Below are 19,843 nucleotides of genomic sequence, written 5' to 3' on the forward strand. Positions count from 1 at the left end.
AAATACCCATTCGATGATTAAGCAAGTAATACAAGAAAGGGTGGGCATTAGATAGGAATGTGTAAACCATTAGGGGAACATTTTTTCCACCAGGATCTCTGTGGAAATCTGATCAGGCCTGTATTTTGGGTTTCCTCATATAAAACTTTTGCCCAGATTGACATTTTTCTACACCTTTAACACATTTTAATACAGTAAATCTAACATAGATCAGGTAAGTTTTATTGTCTTTTGGAAATTCTTTAACGTTCCTAAAACCTGGTAATGTGTATTTTGATTGCCTGTCAGTTTCCGGTATCAAAAGCACAGTCTCTCCGCAGGAAAATGCCTCTAATTCAAAAATTAGCCACAGCAGTCATCATCTAACTATGGTGACTAAAGAAGAAACTAAGACAACAATTTGTCTTGTACTGTTTTCAGTAACTATGCAACTCATTAGTTTTAGAGAGAAGAGAGACTGGCTAATGACACTTCAGGAGAAACAAGTTGCTGTTACCTACAGAAAACATTTATTAATCTTACTGTGGACTACATAGTTGTAAGATGAGTTTATGGATACCCTGAATCTTGATGGTGCTGCAAACCTGTGACTCTCACTGATGTTAAGTAGGAAGTGACTATGCTAAGCATGTTCTAGGACCAATCCATTATCATTTGAAACCTAAAATCTGTGAGGCATGTTATGCCAAAAATTAAAGGAGATAATTGCTCAGTAAAGAATTCTTTAGCAACTAAACTGGGCTCCAAGAAACTCTTAACCTCAAAGAACAAGCTGATGAAGTAGAACTGTATGGTTTTAAACCATACAAGGCTTAGTGTTCAAGGTTGGATGGAAAAATCTTACAGAGCCTAGAAATTATAAGCATCTGTATAGGTGCTTAAGAACATCCTAGAGAATTTTAAAGGGTTTTATATCCCTTGCTAAAGAATTCTATTGCATGGTTTCCCGAAACTGATAGAAATTGCACCGTTCTCTACTAGAACTTAAAAGCAACTTCTTTAGAATCTTATGACTATTTTACATATTAAGGCTCTGATCCCAGCCCCACTGGAAGTAATATAAGTCTTTGCTCTTAATGGGAGCCTTGCCATTGATTTTATTGGGCACTGGATTAAGGCCTAAAATTCTACAAGATTCTTCCAAAAATCAGTGCTCTGGCCAGGCTTTAAAAAGCAAACAACATAGGGTAAGAGAAGCAAAGCACTACCTGGATAGTTATAAGCAAGATGTCTAATGCTGTTGGCTCCTCTGGAGTTGAAAGGGATTTCCTCTGGCTTTGTAGTTTGGATATCTGCATCCATTTGCCATTAAAATATGAATAAAGACTCTCCACTTCTCTTATAGTAACTATCAGTATATTGCCATGTCGATCCTTGATTGGCTCATAGTAAACTCTGCCTAAATTGTGCGTTCCCAGCAAATTCTAGAAAATAAACAAATTATAAAATCAAAATGTTATTTATCGCATATCAGGAGGGCGGTATTTTTTGAAACTTAACTTTGTGCTTACCAAAATCAGAATGAGCTTTCTTGCTGACTTCAATAAAATCTAAATACACAGCATTTCTCAAACCCTTGCCCTACAGTCACATCATTCAGTGGCAACAGAAGAAATTTTGCCCCAAGTTGTGTTTGTGAACTAAATTATGGATCCTCCAGTGGGTTTGGTCCAGTAATTTTAGCCCAAAATTTAATGGAACAGTATGACCACTACGATCCAACATCTCTGCAAAAGGACACACTGCAAAGCAATTCACTGATATAATTTGGGCAGAACTTCTTCCTATTTGTGCCCATGTAAAAACAGGGAACGCAATTTTCAAAAGCATGCTGTTGGTCTAGTGGTGATTCTTTGGTATCCATGAAGTCCTTCTGGTTTGAACACTGAAGAGCTAGATGCTTTATCTTAACCTCTCCATACCCAAATGAGAGACTCAGTGCATGTCAGAGATTCAGAATTCCTCTGCTATCCCCAAATAATTCATATTGGACACTTCAAATGCCTTCTGTTAGGGCCATTAACTATAATCTCATTTCTCTGTTCCCTGTTTTAAAATGATGCAGATTATTTTCAGCAACAAAAGCAAGAGGCTCTCATATCTTTGCTGAAAGTAAATAATTCTGGAGCTAAAACGACGCGGCGTGTTAAGGAACACAAAGGAATCTGAAGAGACATGGACCCTTTTCCTTTTACTTCAGATACCAAGAATGTGCAGACAAAACCAGCAGAAACTAACAAACTACCAAAGCAAAGCTCTCCAGGAAAATATGTGAGGATTAAAGAAAAGTAATTTTAAAAGACTTCACATAAAATACATATTTTGGTCAAAATCCCTTTCCACACACAGTAAGGCATCTGCTTATAGGTGCAAACACACTCACTCCAGTGACCAGCCACTGAAGAGATTCCCAGATGTCTTAAAGAAAAATGCCTAACATTTAAAATATGCTCATTACTTTGGGACTTTTCAAGAGATCTACAGTAAGCTGGACAGGGATGGGGGTTGTTTAAAATGAAAACTTGAATTCACAATGTAGCACATTGTATGTGTAGGGAAGTGCATAGCTGTACATTAACTTAATGACATTGCAAACTGATAGATTATCCTGAATTTATTTATTTGCATTTAGCAGACAATATTTATATATAAACTGTATTATTACACTGTTTATAAACTCTATAGATAGTCAGCACAGTAACTGCCATATACGTGGCATAACTTAGCTCTTTAAGCTTTATACACCCCTCTCTAGGGCATGCTGTTCAAGACCCGCTACACTATATCTGCTGTTCTCTTATTGAAAACTTTTCTGCCTGTTGAGGTTAGCCTCCATAAGTAATTAACACTGGGTATCTTAGGTATATATTTTGTACTAATTCATGTGCCCACAGATGGGACAAGTCATTGCAGCTAGATGTTAGTCATCTAGCTGTCATATTGATTTAATCACTAAAATATATGAATGTGCCTAGATGAAAGAGCAAACAGATCTATACTGCCATTGACAACTTTCTGTTCCGAGTGGCATTCCAGCAGGAAGAATGGGAGTACCCACCATGAACAGGAATATATAGCTAATTCATACGGTAAAAAAGTTTTGTCTATGCTCATCTTGACATCCCATCCCTTGTGTTTTGTTTGCTTTAGTAGTCTAGTGGTAACAGCAAGCAAAATTACAGTCCTTGTTGTCTCTGGATCCACTGATCTAGTCCCTTAACAGCTGTGTTGTCACTGATCTTTTCCATTCTGTCCTAAATTCCTGTGGAGTCAGTCTGTTAACTGCCTCAATAAAATGTATTCAACCGTATAAACTTTACTGAGATCCTTCAATTGGTGGATCCCATTAGGCTACATGCCGTTAAAGGCTGGCAGATCATTGACAATCCATGCGTTCATCAGGGGACCACACGAACAGAACAAACGTTAAGGGCAACAAATTTGCCGCAAATTCTGCAGCGCAATATACCCCACATGGGCACATTTGCCATATCTCTGTGCTTCAAGCTCTGCTTTTAACATTTCTGGTAGCAAGTAATAGCACAATGTACCAGGAATTGTGGGTATCTCAAAGTGCACTCTGTGCTTACTAATGATGCTCTGTTAAGGACAATCTGTGCAGGAGAAATGAAACGGAGCTAACCAAAGGAGTACGGGCTACCTAAGCCGAGCTAACCACCCTGCAGGGAACATTCAGCAGATACAGTTAAAGCTGTCTCTAGTGACAGCTCAGAGGACTGACAAGCAGCTGTTGCTTAACACAGGTGGTCCCCTAATAAAGGTACAGCAGGCTGGCATTCCATATATTTCGGGATACTTTGGGGAAATTAATCAAGACAGGTGGCTGCCCAGGAAAGCTACTCTCCTGTACAGATTTCTTTGCCAAAAGATGTAAAACAAACCCCACAAGGATATTCTTAATAATGCCCACAAAGTATCTGGCTCTCATAGCTGCTATAAAACCTAGCTTATTACGTTGACTGGCAATAACAAGAAGGATGGCTGTACGACTAAAGCATGAGTCTAACAGTATGAAGATCAACCAGTCTGTGATTCTGTGATCTGCATTAACTCCCTGATTGTACTATAGATTTTTCTGGTTAGCTTCGGGGATTTCATTTAATTCTTTTGTGCCTCAGTTACTCTGTCTGTGTAACAGGAAGAGCTGCATGCAAGCAGTCGTGACGGTATATGAAACACTGAGATGCTTTGGTTTTAGGAACCAAAGAAATACGTAAAAAACTAGTGCCAGCTAAGTACTCTTTTATTATGCAGTGTTCTCAAATCAATGAATTTTAGAAGAATACTATTATTATCAGTAATTATTTGCATCTGAAAGTTTTGAGGGAGAATACAGACACAGAATAAGAAGCCAGCTATGCTGTACAAACAAAAGGTAGGAGAAAGCGAGGCTGGGCATCCTTTTTCTGTAAGAATGACACACACACCTTTTTGCAAATGTATTTTTCCACAAAAGTAAATATTTTAGGAAGGGTCTGCCTTCCAACTAGAGATTTCATGTTATCACTAAACCCATTCTTCAAAAGCTTTACAATAAAGCTCAAAATATTCTGCTGGAGAAATCGTGTCATAAAGTATAATTCTTGTCTGTGTAACAAATACTGGACCAAGACACAGAAGGATTAAGTGGCTTGTTCAGTGGCACTCAGTTATACCAGTAGGACAGGTTGGAAGAGAACCAGGTCCCCTGAAAATCACTACCTATGCTTTAACCATTTGACATCAATAGCACTGTGCTGAGGAATCAGCACAAGATCTATGCACCATTTAACCGATCTTCATCTCTGCTTCTCTGCACATTTCACCCTAAAAATTTGGCAGCCCAATTCTTATATCCCATATTTATTCATTCTTATTTCCACACTGACAATCCCATGTGATTTTAGTTTTGAGGGAGGGCACTCAGAACAACTGTCTTTGCTCAGTTCATTTTGTTTTTGTAACCCACCTTAATATACTATCCCTTATGGAATAGTTCTGTAGAATTTAAGTGTGTCAGTGGTGACTCAAAAACACTAGGTGTAACACACTTCCAGCACTGCCTCCTCCTGTAGCCCAGGATAAGGATTATCCATCAGCCTCACACAACCCAGAACAGCACAGCCATCTTGTTTGTCAGACAGGGTAGCTCTGGCCTAGATGCCGTAAGCCTATTGTAAGCCGTAAGCCTCCTTGTAAGCCACAGGAGAATCAAGAACGCCATTTGGGCAACCTCAACACCCTCCTTGTCCTTGCTGTTGGGGACAGAAGCTACCTACTGCTATAGGTACCCAGATAGCACAAGAGAGTGCTAAGCCTCACTGAGAGTTTAAATGCTTCTTTAATATACTAATAATGAATAGGCCTTCTAAAAGGATTTTGAGCAGTGAATATTAGGGTTACAACTCTTGCATTCCCAATCTGCAACCCATTATCTGTGGTCATTATTTGCTGTTTCATATCTGCTCATTTCCTCTTCTGCCTCTATTGTTTCTTTCCCTTCTTTTTCCTACTATTTACTTTTAACAGAACTCCTTCCTTTCAGCTGGCAAGACAGGCTCAGTAACTCACTTCACTGTAGATGACAATGTTTGCTACTCCAAAGAATAGGATAATGGAGAGTGGTGAAGCAAAGGACAGCCGGTGGTACTCTCCCTTAGATACCAGAGAGTCACTGAAGTTAATAGCTGAAAATATGCAAAGCAACCAACCTGTAGCTGTGCTGCTGCTGAAAGCATCTTTTGCCTGGCTTGAAGCGCTGTTGATGAGGACACGGATATAGACATATTCTGCCTCAGCCATCTGATATCATCCCACATACAAGACAGCTGCAAAAATATGTCTAGTTGAGTCAGTCTTTGTTCTCAGCATTTACAAAAGCAGAAGTGAAAATAAAAGCATTTTGGACTTAAAAATCAGTAGCTATTTTTCATCAATTTGAGTTTCTATGATGGCAATGAGTTGCCTGGATAGAAACAAATATTGAATCATAGACACAAGAGGTCATTCTCTAAAAATCATGCACCTTTATAAGTTGCTTTTTAGAATATCATGCAAAATTGATCTACTGCTCTCTGGGGGACAAAAATAGTCCAAAGATGTCTGAATGACAGTATAATCATAATATCACCTTTAAAACTTCTAGCTTATTTTTTAGGCTCTTCTAACTGTTCATAAAACTGTTATGTGCCCAGTTAGCCACCATTTATGTACTATCATACATTTCAAATAGTTAATTGTGCCACTACCAGTGAGCCAGTCAGGATTTAACCCATATAAATGGTATGTGAAAATTACGTTTTAACATGAGTAACAGGTAAAGCACTTTGTCATTTAGCTTTTTCGATGGCATCATTTCATATACTAGGGAATGATCAACAGACACCCATGCAAAGTCTAGCTCCAAATCTGTAGAAGCAATATATGAAAGTAGGCTCCTGTTACCTTTGTGAACCATAGGAAATCCTGCGTAACCGAACTACTGTGAGAGTCATCAATTTCCACAATTGGAATTTGATCTTCATTGGTTACTAGTAAGTTGTCCTTGTAAAAAAATATAACGCATAAGTAGAGTCCCCTAAAGAAAGAGAGAAACATTAAGTTCAACACCTTTCATGAAACCACACCAAATCTTAGCTAATACAAATCTAAGCCAAAGAATCATAGATTTTAAGTGTTGAGGAGGCAAGTCTAATAATCTGATTTTAACTTTTGTGTTATACAGATCATGCAACTTCAGCCAGTAAATTCTGAAAAATACTTAGAAAGCTCATCACTTCAGATGATGCGAGACTACAAGAACCTAACAAATTATGAATCTGGGCAACCCACTGAAATCAGTTTTAGTAAGAATTTTTCAGAGCAAAGAGTACACAATGGAGGCTTTGTGACCTGCAGAAATGAGAAATTTTACCAAAATTTTTTTATCATTAACGGGCTTAGATCTGCCCTCATTTACTTCAGAGCAAATCTGGAGTAACTTAATTGAAATCAGGAGGGTTATTAGTTATTATGGATTTACTTTAGTGTAATTGAGTGTAATTTGGCCAGAATATCTGCAAAACTGTTTATAGAAATCATTCCTTTCAATATTTACCCTTGCAATTAGTTACATACATTAAGCAGTTGCCTTGGGGAATTTAAAGACACTGGAGAGCTCTTCTGAAAGAATCAAACTCTTATCATAATACAAAGAAGAAAAAGCAAACTGAACACTCATGGCAATGAAAGAATAATCCAGTCTAAGAAACTTTCGTTTGCTTTCAAGGCTGAGGCCTGTTGTGTCACACTGGGTTGCAAACCTAGCTAAAAATATTAGGGAATTCTAGATGCGCTGCTTCTGGCCAATGGGATATTAATATCTATTAAAACAGGTTACTCGATCCCTGCATTTTATGTTATGAATGAAATAAATTCCACAGTCTCATTACTGAGCAGCCACAGAGGCAGTATTTCAAAAATACTAAAAAGTAGCTGTATGGTTGTGTCTGCATAAAATATTTCACTCTGTTACAATTCAAATCCATTTTCAGTAATAACAATGAAAAGAATGCTATTGGTTGCAGTAGGAACTGGAACGTTAGTTTCCAAATAGGTGCATCAATCTCATATGTATGCAACTTTATCAGGTTTATTCTGATTGATTGCTTTTTAATTGGGAGCAAAATCTGTTGACATCTATTTTTAAGGTGCTTTTCACTATTACATAAAAGCCACAACTGTTAGCTAAAACTCATTATAATTAGGAGATAAAATGGGTGACAAACCGTTTCAGAGTCTTCACAAACTTGTTTGATGAATGGAAAAGATGCTTCAGGCTTCTAGATACTGATTGCTTGCGACCAGCATTCTGTAATTTAGAACTTTCTAAAATGGAAAATAAAAACCAAACCAAACCGAGCACTTAAATTTCATTTAGTATCTCATAAAGAACCTTTGTCTCTTAAATCACAGTACTAAATTTCACTGAGTGCTCCGCTTTATTGCTTTCAACAGACAACATTTAGAGACATGTTAATAATACAACTTTTTGCTTATATTTTCATACTCTTAGTGATATGGGGTATAAAACAATCCCAGTAAACTCAGACCTGGTAAAAATATTGTTTTGTTCCTAGGAAAAGTGTAGCCTGAACCAGTACCCTGTACTCTCAGTGCTCATCTGGTTGTCCGGAATAGGTATGAATTTTGCAAGTCATCTCAAAAACACAAGAGTGTCACCAGTCAACATTTTAGGATATTGTAACTCCTCAGTATATGCCCATATATACTGTTAAATTTCTAAGAACAGAAGAATTCGTCCCCTGGCAATCACTAAATAATGTAGCAACATCACTAACCTAACCCAAGTAAAACTTTCAAGAAAACAACTATATTGTCCCTTATCTTTCTTTGTATCTCATTAAATGTCCTCTTGTTTGGAATGTATCTTTTTTCACAACAATCGTCACAACATTTGGCACCTAAATTGCTTCAGAGCTTTCACAGTTACATTTGCTCTTTAGGAATCTGGAAGGAAGAGATGTTTAACTCAGTTCACGTCAAAGCCGAGGCCTGCTGCATGCCTGTAAGGATCTCAGGACCAGCTCTCACAATGGAAGAACAGCCTCAAAATTTAAATATTTGCCCAATATTCTAAAAGATGTGTTTTAACTTGTATTTATTGGGTTATTTTTCATTTTCATGAATAGGACTGAATGTCTTTCCTTTTCTCATGTATGGCCTGAACTTCCCTTTAAGCCAAAGAAAAATCTTCCATTGGGAACTGACACCCTCAAGCTCTCTGAAACAGTTGTGTCCGCCTGCATACCTGTAAGGAGTTTTTAGGGGGTATGTCAATAGGGTGGCAGTCAGGAATATGCAGCCTTGTGTATGGATTTCAGTATTGTCAGAGATGGCTGCTATTTTTGCTCAAGTGTAAATGAAAAGTCACACATGTCTTTCCACATACGGCTTCTAAGAAGAATGGGCACTAAAAATTCTTTTCTTGCACTGTTTTTAGTGATGTCCCTCCTGTTTAATGCTGTTGCAAGAGAACCAGCAACAACAAACAATCCCAAAGATTTAAAGTCTTAAGATATTTACTATGACTGGAAAAAAAAAATAAAAAGAAAAATTAACCGTGAAATTACACCTCAGTTTTCCAGGGTGAGACCGTGCTCTTTATTCGAAGTATGGATACCCATCCAGACTGAACCTGCAAATATTTTGAGGGTCAGCCCTCTTCAGTGGGAAAAAACCACGATGACTGAAAGATCTTAGGAGAAAACTGTTTGCTGAAAGCTGCTAATCAGTCTGCTTACACGTTCTCAGACTAAGATATTTCCCTCTTACCTCTAATGCAAAATAGGAGGTGTCTATCTGTGTCTCCTTAATGAGTTCTAAGTTTGAACATTTAAAGAACATCTAAATTTGCTCCTGTCAAAACCCCATCTGCGGAAGTTCTCAACATATTTTTAAATGATGAATACATTTGCACCATAATTTGCACATTGAAAACCACAGAAAGAAGACACATTGTTAGCATAATTATCACTCTGCTGAACAGCAAGTACAAAGAGAACAAGATTCTGTTGGGGGTGAAATCATACAGTTCAGTTATATATTAGATCATCAAATCCATTGTCTTTCCAGTGTGAACTAGTTCTCCATGGCATACTCTCCAAAGCGCTGCTCAGCTTAGTTTTAACAGACTCAACTGAACCCATGACTGCTCCTTTGATGTAACTGATCTTTGTTTTCTTTTTTTTTTAAATTTCATTTGTTTTTTTATCCATATTTCCACAGATCATTTTTATTTTACTGTGAGCTTTTTTCAGCACATTACAATAATGTAAACCAAATGCTACATGAAAACTCCTGTCTTACTGTTTCCTTCTTCCATGGTTAAGAGCTATTTAGGAATATTAAGTTCATCCTAATTATGCAGTTTTTATTTTCTTCTGTATTAAAGACAGAGGGAACGGAAGAGGAAATTGCTAAAGGCAAAGCAACATAACTCTGTATAAAACACCCAGAGATGGCAGCATTAAAATAAGAGGGTGCGTTACAAGTGAAATATATGTTACTGGGCTATTCAGTGGTTTGGGTTTGCTCCACAGCTTCTTAGAAGCCAGCAGCAAAAGAAATAATGTGAAGCTAGATGAAAACTGTAAACTTCCCCCCATTGCTGTTGTTTTTGTTTTACAGTATAGTGTATTTGGAAGCCAAACACATGGACCCGGGATTAGAGGATAATTTGGATCCACAGGAAATGGAACATTAACAGTCTGTTATTTAATTAAGTAATAAATAACATAGAGTAACCTTTATAGTAAAACATCATTAACAACTAAATAAATTTATACTAAGAAATGATGTAACAATTGAGCTGTGAGCTCTTTTAATAAAAGCTCAGCAACAAACATATCCTGGCAGAGACTGGAGAATTGTTAGTGATTAGATTTAGATCAGAAATATTCAAATCTGGATTGAAGTAGGAAATTAACTACTGAGGTACACTTATAACATGAGCGTTTTTTTCTCTTCTAAGGCGGGATATATAAGTGTTTTTCTGTTGTTCGCTTAAATATAACAGATACTTCAAAGCAGCATAAGTAGGTTGCGGAGGAACAGGAACGAAGCCGCACACTCAGGCTGTGAGCGTGCCGCCGCGGGCTCTCTGCAGGAATGCCTGTTATGCGGTGCTGCTCCGCTGGGGAGGAAGAGCATTTGGAATTCTTTGTCCTGTCACTAGACAAGCGGGTGCCTCTCAAGTGGGGCATATGTGAAGTAAATGGAATTACTTCAGTGCAAAATTATCCAAGGAGAGATTTTAGCCCCACAAATCTGACAGTCTGTGCAACAGCTAAATATTATTTAGTGACGCTGAATAATGAAACAAATCAGCACAAGATGAGCTAGATCCCACGGAAATCCTAGTGGAGGGCATAAAATGGGGCACAGAGTTTTTACTGACTGGATAACTTTATGAAAACAGATCAAATAACTGAAGTTTCCAGAAAAATTCAAACTCAATTTAAAGCTACACATTTTTAGCAGTGCTGACAACTGCCACTGGGATAATGCACATGGAGACATAATACCGGGCAGAATTTAAGGGCATAAATAGCAGGCAGACACCTCAATAACTGTTATGACTTGAGATGATGACAGATTCCATATTACCTCACCTCAAGATGGGATGTCTTTCAAACAGCAATTCTGTACCTCCTGAAGAAGCTACAGGCATGACAATCATGTTACTGGCAGGTGTTTTTTGGGTTGTGAAGTCAGGCTCAACAAATGAATTGTAACTTCTTAAATTCCCTACCTGAAGTTCTCAGTCTATGGCCTGGTTCTCAATGCTGTTTTTGTACACTCTCACAAATAATCATAATCAAAACTTTATAATGCCCTGTGGAATCAGAGATCCTACTCTTTGCTAAATGTAATTAAAGTATGCACTCTGCTTGTAAATCAAATTACAACATGTTTATTTCATTCCTGACTTGTCTAGTAAAATGCATTTCAACCAAATTTCAAAAAGAAAATATCTGGTAAGCATTTTAGTGAAGAGTTGGGTTCCTTTCTTAATGATTCATCACACAATTACTTAATCCACGTAGAATTGTGTAGAATGAATGATCTATAAGAAAAAAAATACTTAAAACACATCTGAAGTGTTGCCAGGACATACAACTGCAGTAACTCAGTTATGATAGTCTGTAGCATGGTATTATGAAGACAAATGGATGACTGTTGTTTGTAATCATCAGGGTTTTCCAGAAGATTAAACATATGAAAGCAAAGCTTCCTAAGTAATTCCCTAGGAGATTTCATCATATCACAGAGCAGGTTCAAAAGCAACAGCTGATCTAATTCCAAAAGCTCTTAAACTCACTGTACATTCCAATGTATTCTTCCTGGTATTTTTGTAAGCTTGTTTGCTTCAGCCTCTGAAATGCAAAGCATAGGGCAAAAACAGCAGGCTTCAGCGCAAAGCCTGAATGAACAGACTTGAGCAAGAGATCTGTGTGGAATCTGGGCAATTTAACCCTCCCAGATCACACTGGAGCACTAGCACACAGTCACTGCTCCTGTAGCTCCTTCGCATACTCAGGCTTTTGTCTGTGTTATCCAAATCATCTCAGGTCTTTTAGATCTACTGCCCTCTCAGTTTCTTTCACCTCCTTTGCACTCCTCCTCCACCCTCCTTCTGCCAGCCTGAGCAGTATGCATGTGATATCCCCACAGGGGAATCATTTAGGGGCACGCCAAGGTGTCAAGACTCCAGGTTTGATTCCTGTCTCTGCTATCGCCTAGCTTTCATTCTACTGTTTGTTCAGCACGTTCAAAGACATTCTACAAACAACTTCCAGCTATTTACTGAAATCTCTAAAACAAATGGGGGAAGCAGAGGTAAAAAATATTCACTTATAATCAAACAGAAGCACAGTAAAGACTCGATAAATGTCAGACTAGGTCCTCAGCTTATGTATAACAGCAAATCCATGCTGACCTCTATCCATGTCAGTCTAATCAGGCTAATTTACATTCATTAAGAATCTAGCTTTGACCTCTGCATTATATTAAGTGAAAACCATTATTGGGGCTTGTCAGCCATACACAATAGCCTATCTCAGATCCTTGATCAAACTTCTCGGATTTTGCTGAGGTTGATAAATTCCTGAATCAAATTTCAGAGTCAAAGTGATGTCACAACTCTTACTTTTTCTGCAAACCATGTGTCTTGGTTCTTTAGCAAATTAATGAAATACAAGGGACTGACATCAGTTATATACTTAAGGTAAGTTCCAAAGGCTGCCCTATTATGTCACAATCCTGATTTATCCAAAATACACTACTTCATAATAACATTACAAGCAATCATGAGATGCTTATTTGGTTGGACGCAAGGGTACTGCTCAAGCTGACTCCACAATGCAGTGCTGCCACATATAAGTTCACAGATCCTGTTTCTTACATGTAAGAAAATGCTCTGAGATAAACAGATCTTCTATATTGTTGTTATTTATTATTTAAGGAAAAGGAGTTACGAGATCAGTAACAGTTGTCTGTGCCTTGCTTTTAGACTGGAGTTAATTTCTGGAGCAGAGGAATTTTATAAGAAGCAGGCACTCGTGTCAAATTCTTAAAAGAAGGGATTTTCTGCATGTTTTTTATAACTGCTTCTGTTCAGGCCTGGTATGTCAGTAAAACAATTTATACTAAGAATATTCTCAGATGTTCCATCACTTGTTCCCAGTTGACCAGCAAGGTGGCCTGAAAGACCCAAGATATGTACTAACTTCATAAAAGGAAAACTGTACCATGGAAAATGGTTTATTTAACAGTATGAAAAAGCTATATAAGAGAAAAAATACATCATCTGAATCTGCGCTACCAAGACCACCTGCAAGTGATAACGTTTGTACGAATTTTAATTAGAGAAACAACATTTTCTTGCAGTATCTCCTTGCCCTTTCCAAGCAACATAGCTGAATAGTTTAAGTTGCTATGGTTACAATGGGTTGTGGCAGACTGTGGATCATCATGATCGTGACATATTTGCACATAAAGAACAAAGGCTGCATCTTTCCATTTCAGCCAGATGATTTTAGCCCTAAGTATTTCTATGAATTTAAATCAATTGATGCAACTTGGAATATTAACAGTCATACTAGGTGAAGAAAAAAGAAAACTTCATGGTAGCTCAGCTCTTCAGTTTAAAGTTCCTTTGCCACAAAGCATTATTCCAGTTAGAAGTTCACTTTAAGAAAATAAATAGCAACTTTTCAACAACTCATATAGAACAGGAGTTTTTATATAGGCTTTAGAAAGAATGCCAAGCTGTTGCCTTGGCTCTCAAGCTATTAAAGGCACAGTCTGTTTCTCATGAATGAAGAGCAAAGAACTGGCTGATATTCGAACTCTCTCCCAGTTTTGGTTCATTCTATCTGCAAATGTAGCAATCTTGCCTTCCCACTACACTGTGCAACTATTTTTCATTATACATTGGCATCATATCCACTAGAATACCTAGTGTCTTCCATTTAGAGGCAGCCAAGTCTTTTGATCCAAAACAGTTGTTAACTTTTCAAAGTATTTCTTTATGAAAAAGCAAAAGAGAAATCCTCGAAACATTTTAGTGAAATCCTGTGTGAAAATGATTTGTAGGAAAAATCGAATCAATAGGTGTGTACAGGATAGAGGGAGAGAGGGTGTGTCTGTGCTTGCGTGCATTCTAGCTTTCAGATGTTTTCATCCAACTAATTTCAAGGGTTAAGAGCAAGATAGCGCACTAAAGTGATTCCAGATGGGCCTATATTAATATCTTTCTTTTCCTGATGAATGAGAAGGTATGACCTAGTTATAAAACTGCTAAAATTACAGGCGCCACAGAGGCTTCAGCTGGTGCCCTACCACATAGATATTTATCCTTACCTCTGCAATTATAATGCTGATGAGCTGCTCGAACCTGCTGAAGGAGACGTTCCAGGGCCTCAGTGTGTCCCCTGTGCCGAGGTTCTCTTCCACTGCAGTCTTTCCAGTCTATTGAACAAAGGAAATAAACAGAAATGAAACACAAAGGAGCAGGAGAGGGTTTTTAAAAATATTTTCTTGCCTCTGATATTTCTTGGCTTTACAGGAGTCTTATATCTGGGCACACAGGAAAAAATGGCAGTTGTTTTTAAGTGTGCAGTTGTTACTTCTACAATAAGCTTCCCCTGCCTCATGCCAGAGAGGTAATTAATCATAATGATTACTAACAAAGAGCTCACAATCACCTCCCAGAAGCTCCTGTAGTGACTGGCTAGACAACGTCTACTTCTCTTCAGTACGTAAATGGCCTCTGTTACTGCAGTGTCAGAGCTGCTCTCAGCCGTCACTGTACTGACCCTCACAATACCTCCCTGAGGTAACACTACTGCTTCTTCTGTGTGTCACTGAGGCACCAGGAGGCTAAATGACTCTCCTGCAGTTATACAGGAAACCCGCTGTAAAGCAGAGAACGAACATCTTCCTACATCCAGACCTAGCTCTGTAGCCACAGAAGCATGCTCTGAATAAAGGCACTTTTGAAAATCTGCTCCCAGCAAAGAGGACTGACCGCTGGCAATTCCCGCCCTCGTGTCTACAGTCTGCTCAGCACTGCACTCGTGAGGCAAGAAGCCGCGGTTTCTGTCCCACATCCCTTCCACCCACAAAAGACTTTGTTTTCACCCTCATTTGCTGCTAGCTACAATCTCAGTCTTGATTAAAAAAAAAAAAAAAAACAGTCCACCCTATCACAGATGGAAGGATGAAACTGTGTATATCAGAGAGGAATTTTCTAATTCCAGCTTTGATTGTTTTTATATTTTTATTATAATGAGAAAAAATTATCCCACCACAATTTCCTGACTCAAAGTAGTGGTGACTGATCAGGGTTTTAAGAGATCCATCTGCCTGCAAAGGAGACCTGCTTCTTCCTTGCTGGCATAGAGGCCGTGTACGTATTCACCACCACCAACAAACTGCTCACTCAATAAATATGCAGTTCTAGTTTATAGTGTAAGTTCAGAGTCAAACATTCCTTCCAAGGGGCTCACTATGCCAGGCATATAAACGTATTTTTGCTGTCATTTACTATAGCAGCTAGAACGATGATAAGCCCCATAAAAGAGTGGAAAGAGAAGACAATGGCTACCCTGATAGCCTGTGGGCAGTTGTAATAGCTGCAGAGTAGCTATCCTGCATGTTGGATACTACTGTAGAGATCAAGAGGCAGCTGCATTTATAGCTCTGTGTGAGGAGGTCAGTTCTCAGATCTCCTGTGGGCAGCCAAGAAGAACCAGCTGGAAGTCACCAAGCCCAAAGTGGTCTGGGGAGAGGGAGCAGTAGAGTTTAGAACAACCCCACAATTTCTCTAACCCCGTGGTTCCCAAACTTTTTGAACCTCCAGATTGCTGACTATCTTCCAAATGACATGAAAATCAGACCAGCTCCCTTATCGTCCATTACTCACATGCTAATCAATAAGCCTACAAATGTTATCATCCACTATGGTTTCCCAGATCAGCTTTACAACACTGGCCAGAGCTTTCCAGGCTGCTAGACTCCATGTGTGGGAAACAGGCAGGCAGGGGCAAGTGCTCACTGTCATGCTACAAGGATGCATCTCCAAGGATGTCACTGAGCTTTGATGGGATCTGGGATCGGAATAGATCAGGTTTAAGCCCCGAAGCTTTCATTTCCCTTGCATATTCTTCTAGCTCCCATGACAAACACTTCTGTAGAGTGTTAATGTATTTATGTTTAACTTTTAGCTTAGGGTCATATTCTGTTACGTAACACCAGTGTTAATTTCAGGTTGCTTTCTTCTTGCCAAGGACAGGCTGTTTGTTAGTTTTCAAAACCAATGGTGAAAGCAGCCATGCGGATAAACTCTGCCCCCAGTAACTGCAACAGTAAATAGCATCTTGTCTCTCAAGCTAAAATTGTGATATTAGTATTACTTAATAATTTACATTTAGGCTCTGAGGGTCTCGCTTGCTGCTAAGCGTAAGCATGTGTCACTACGGATACTTAATGAAAACACCACATTATTGCCAGCTATATTGCAGTGAGAGCTGAGCCTGCCTAATGCTTCAGTGTTCAACCAACAAAGAACACATACACATATAGCCATGAAGAAACACTGCTCTTTGCCACAAACTCTCAAAAGTTCCCATGCATATGAACGGATGCTCCTGTTCTCCCACAGGGAAATCCAAAATACTCCTTTTATTACCTTGCTTACCTTTCAGAAAACACCACCACACTCACGGTCCAAGGCACTTCAGTGCTACTCTAATGGATGTGACAAGCCCCAGAGGCAGGGACTTTGCTGAGTTCTGAGCAGTTGTATGTGACAATGTGGCCCTAATTCTGACAAGTCTAGGACTTTTTGCTACTCCAGAGCCCAGAATCCCTGATACACTAAACACGGGAAAATGAACTTCACTCTCTAGATAGTTCTTGTGTTGATCCACCGAAACCTGAAGGAAAACTTCCCCTACTTCCCAAAGCTTTGGAACTAGCCCATATTGTCAGACTCCAAAAGATTAAAAGCAGTGGATGGACTAGAAATAGGCAGGGAAGACAATGCAATATGTTCAAAGTAAACTTTCATATCATACAAAGCTACAGCCTTAAATGCCACGTCTTGCCAGGAATGCCCTGTGCTGTTTGGTATATTTAGCTGAATAACCGGCAACTACTATAAAACAGTCTTGTTTCTCAGCTGATGGAAATTTTTAGTTTGTGGGGCCAAATCCTGTGCAGTTACACTTGCATAAAGTCAAGGCAATTACATGTCACTTAGTTATTCAAAACAACTTCATGGTAGTGAGTCATTCACATAACCAAGAGCAGAATTTTGTCCTGGGACTGTGGCTTATTTTTGTTCTCAAATAGAAGATTTCTTTAGTATAGTTCTGGCTTTATTCTGGGGTAAATGAGAGCAAAATTTGAAGCAAGACAGGACAATAGTACTGCAACAGCCTCATTTATCCAACCCTCTTTGTTACCACCACTGAGAGTCAGCAGAGCTTTATTTTCTCACATTACAATTGAAGTTTATTAAATTGTTACATTAGCCTAATAAAAACAAGTGCTAACGGAATAAAATAAAAAGAAAAAATCCACTTTACTGCATTGATCAATACAGGGGATGTTGTAACATGCTTAGCTAGTTCAGTGAACACTAAGCCTAGAAGAGTGACTAACAATAGAATGTGATTTCATAGATTAGAAACTGCAAATGAAAAATCATAGTCCTAACAGAGTCTGAGAAAATGTATCACAGGCTTGTAAAAGAAAGAAGGCTTTTGAACATGTCTTGAACATTTTATTGCTTAAGGGCTAGCTCCTACCAACATGCAAGCCTGCAAAAGAGTACTTTACGTACTGGATGTATCCCCCAACTTCAGCAGGAACTGACAGCTGTGAGAACTGGCCAGTGAATGGTATCTGTAATGTCACAAATGAAGTTCCAAATAGCTGAACTCTATTCAGATAAATTAAGGTCAAAACCTTTCTAATTTTTCTTAAGTGTTTGTGAGTGACTAAATAGACATGCAGTTTGTGTTAGTGACTAAACAGACATTGTTCCATCAAAGGACTGAAGAACAATAGAAGGTAAGGCAAATAAACATGCATATATAATTATTTTGCTCATTTGGGCGGGTGGGGGGGGGGGAAGCTGGATTTTATTTCATTCTTCCTAAATGACATGCCAATCGAATTCATGAGACTCCAGAATACTTGGCTTTTTCTTCTCTGTGAACAAGAAGAAATTCTAAAAAGCAAAATCACTAATCAAACTAGGAGGGTAGACAAACTCAACCTACTTGAAGGAGAAGCATATGCAGGAGTAGATTTGCATGGAGGTCCCCATCCTCTCATGTTGTATGCTGAAACATGGACATAATACCTCTGGCCCTGCAAATGGAAACAACTGAAGTCAAAAACAGTGCTTGACTAGGAATCTTAGCTATAACTGTCCTTCCCAAATTTGTTTTATTTCAAAAACTTGTAAGTAGCTTTCAGCTGGGTCAACAGATGCATCATGATGGATTGAAACATAGTTCAAAGCTCTCAGAACAGGTGATTTGCTGAGATTTAACAGAGTACACCAATTTCAATTGAGGAACTGCAATCTCTTCTACCAAAGCAGACCACTGGGAACTCTTACAATCAGACTTAAAAGACTAAAGAAGTCCCCTTTCCCCTGTAGCATTTGACAGAACTCATCTGCTAGCACAGAGACTGAAAAAGCTTCATTTGGCTGCCGCTGAAGTTGGTCAGATCTTTACCATCGATTTTGATGTGTAAATCTAGGCCAATAGAGAGTGCTTGTAAAAAACTAGCTTTTCGTTTAAAGATGTTATGTAATTTGGAGAGTGTAGACGAACACCCTCCACTGCACTGTTCTTGATATGTGCCTGCGAAAGTGACTGTGCCAGTTTGCTAGCTTTTAACTTAAGAAAAGTTACTGTGTTTGTGACAGAAAACGAAAAACAAAGGAAATGCATACTGTGGCTCAGTTCCCTGAAAAAACAATGATGTGCTTGAAATCACAGATTTCTCCAGATAAAAGACTGGAGAAAAAATTATTTTCTGTTCTATAAGGGAGGTTTTTATATTGTGCCCATCACTTAGCTTCTTCTCATTTTAAGAATTTCAACTCAAGAGCAGAGTCAACCATGTAAAACCCCATATATTGGGGCACTGGCCAAGGGCTTTTTGAACACACATGCCTCCTTGTACTGTAACTTTGTAGGCCTGAATTAGCGTGCAGTGAATTCAAAGGAAAGACTCCAGTTCAGTGGATGCTGGACTGGGGCCCTGCTAATGTTTCCTGTGGAAATAGTTGGGTATATTTTGAGCAAGATTCATTTTCTTCAAGTATTCTGTGAACCAAAATTTGCCTGTACAAATGGTCATGAACAGCCAGTAGAGAAAAGGCTTTCAGACACATAGTCAAAATTATTCTGCTTAAGAATCATCATCAGCTGTCTCTATTGCTTACCCAGTTCTTTTCAGTATGAAACGTTCATACAAAAATAAAGAAAAAAAATAAAATTGACTTCCATCAATGTCTATGTTCTTGGAAGAAGCAGAAAAGAAATAATTATTATCTTAGCTATCGGTCATCAGAGTCAGGACTAGATCTTTCAAGAGTCTTTGATCTGCACTAGGATTATCCTATGATCCAGAATACAGCACCTTTCATTCCAGTCTTTTCTGATCTCCTCATGACATGACAACTTATAAAACAGTTCATGCTGTCTGTCTATTCCTTTGCGACTTTCAGATTACAGATAGCAGACTTATTATG

The 19,843-nt window shown here is 38.5% G+C and overlaps 1 protein-coding gene across 1 annotated transcript in view; it reads right to left on the bottom strand.

Annotated features, from left to right (window-relative positions):
* Positions 1–19,843, bottom strand: part of ANKFN1 (ankyrin repeat and fibronectin type III domain containing 1) — a 79,606-nt gene that overhangs the window by 23,239 nt on the left and 36,524 nt on the right. The window contains exons 7-12 of the mRNA XM_068913914.1: positions 18,354–18,444; positions 14,425–14,532; positions 7,767–7,866; positions 6,445–6,577; positions 5,712–5,828; positions 1,209–1,424 (exon numbers count right to left, since the gene is read on the bottom strand). Of these exons, the coding sequence (XP_068770015.1) occupies positions 1,209–1,424; positions 5,712–5,828; positions 6,445–6,577; positions 7,767–7,866; positions 14,425–14,532; positions 18,354–18,444 (765 nt within the window). The remainder of the gene's footprint in view (positions 1–1,208; positions 1,425–5,711; positions 5,829–6,444; positions 6,578–7,766; positions 7,867–14,424; positions 14,533–18,353; positions 18,445–19,843) is intronic.

Source organism: Struthio camelus, chromosome 19 (assembly GCF_040807025.1).
Source record: "Struthio camelus isolate bStrCam1 chromosome 19, bStrCam1.hap1, whole genome shotgun sequence".
Taxonomy (NCBI): Eukaryota; Metazoa; Chordata; class Aves; order Struthioniformes; family Struthionidae; genus Struthio; species Struthio camelus.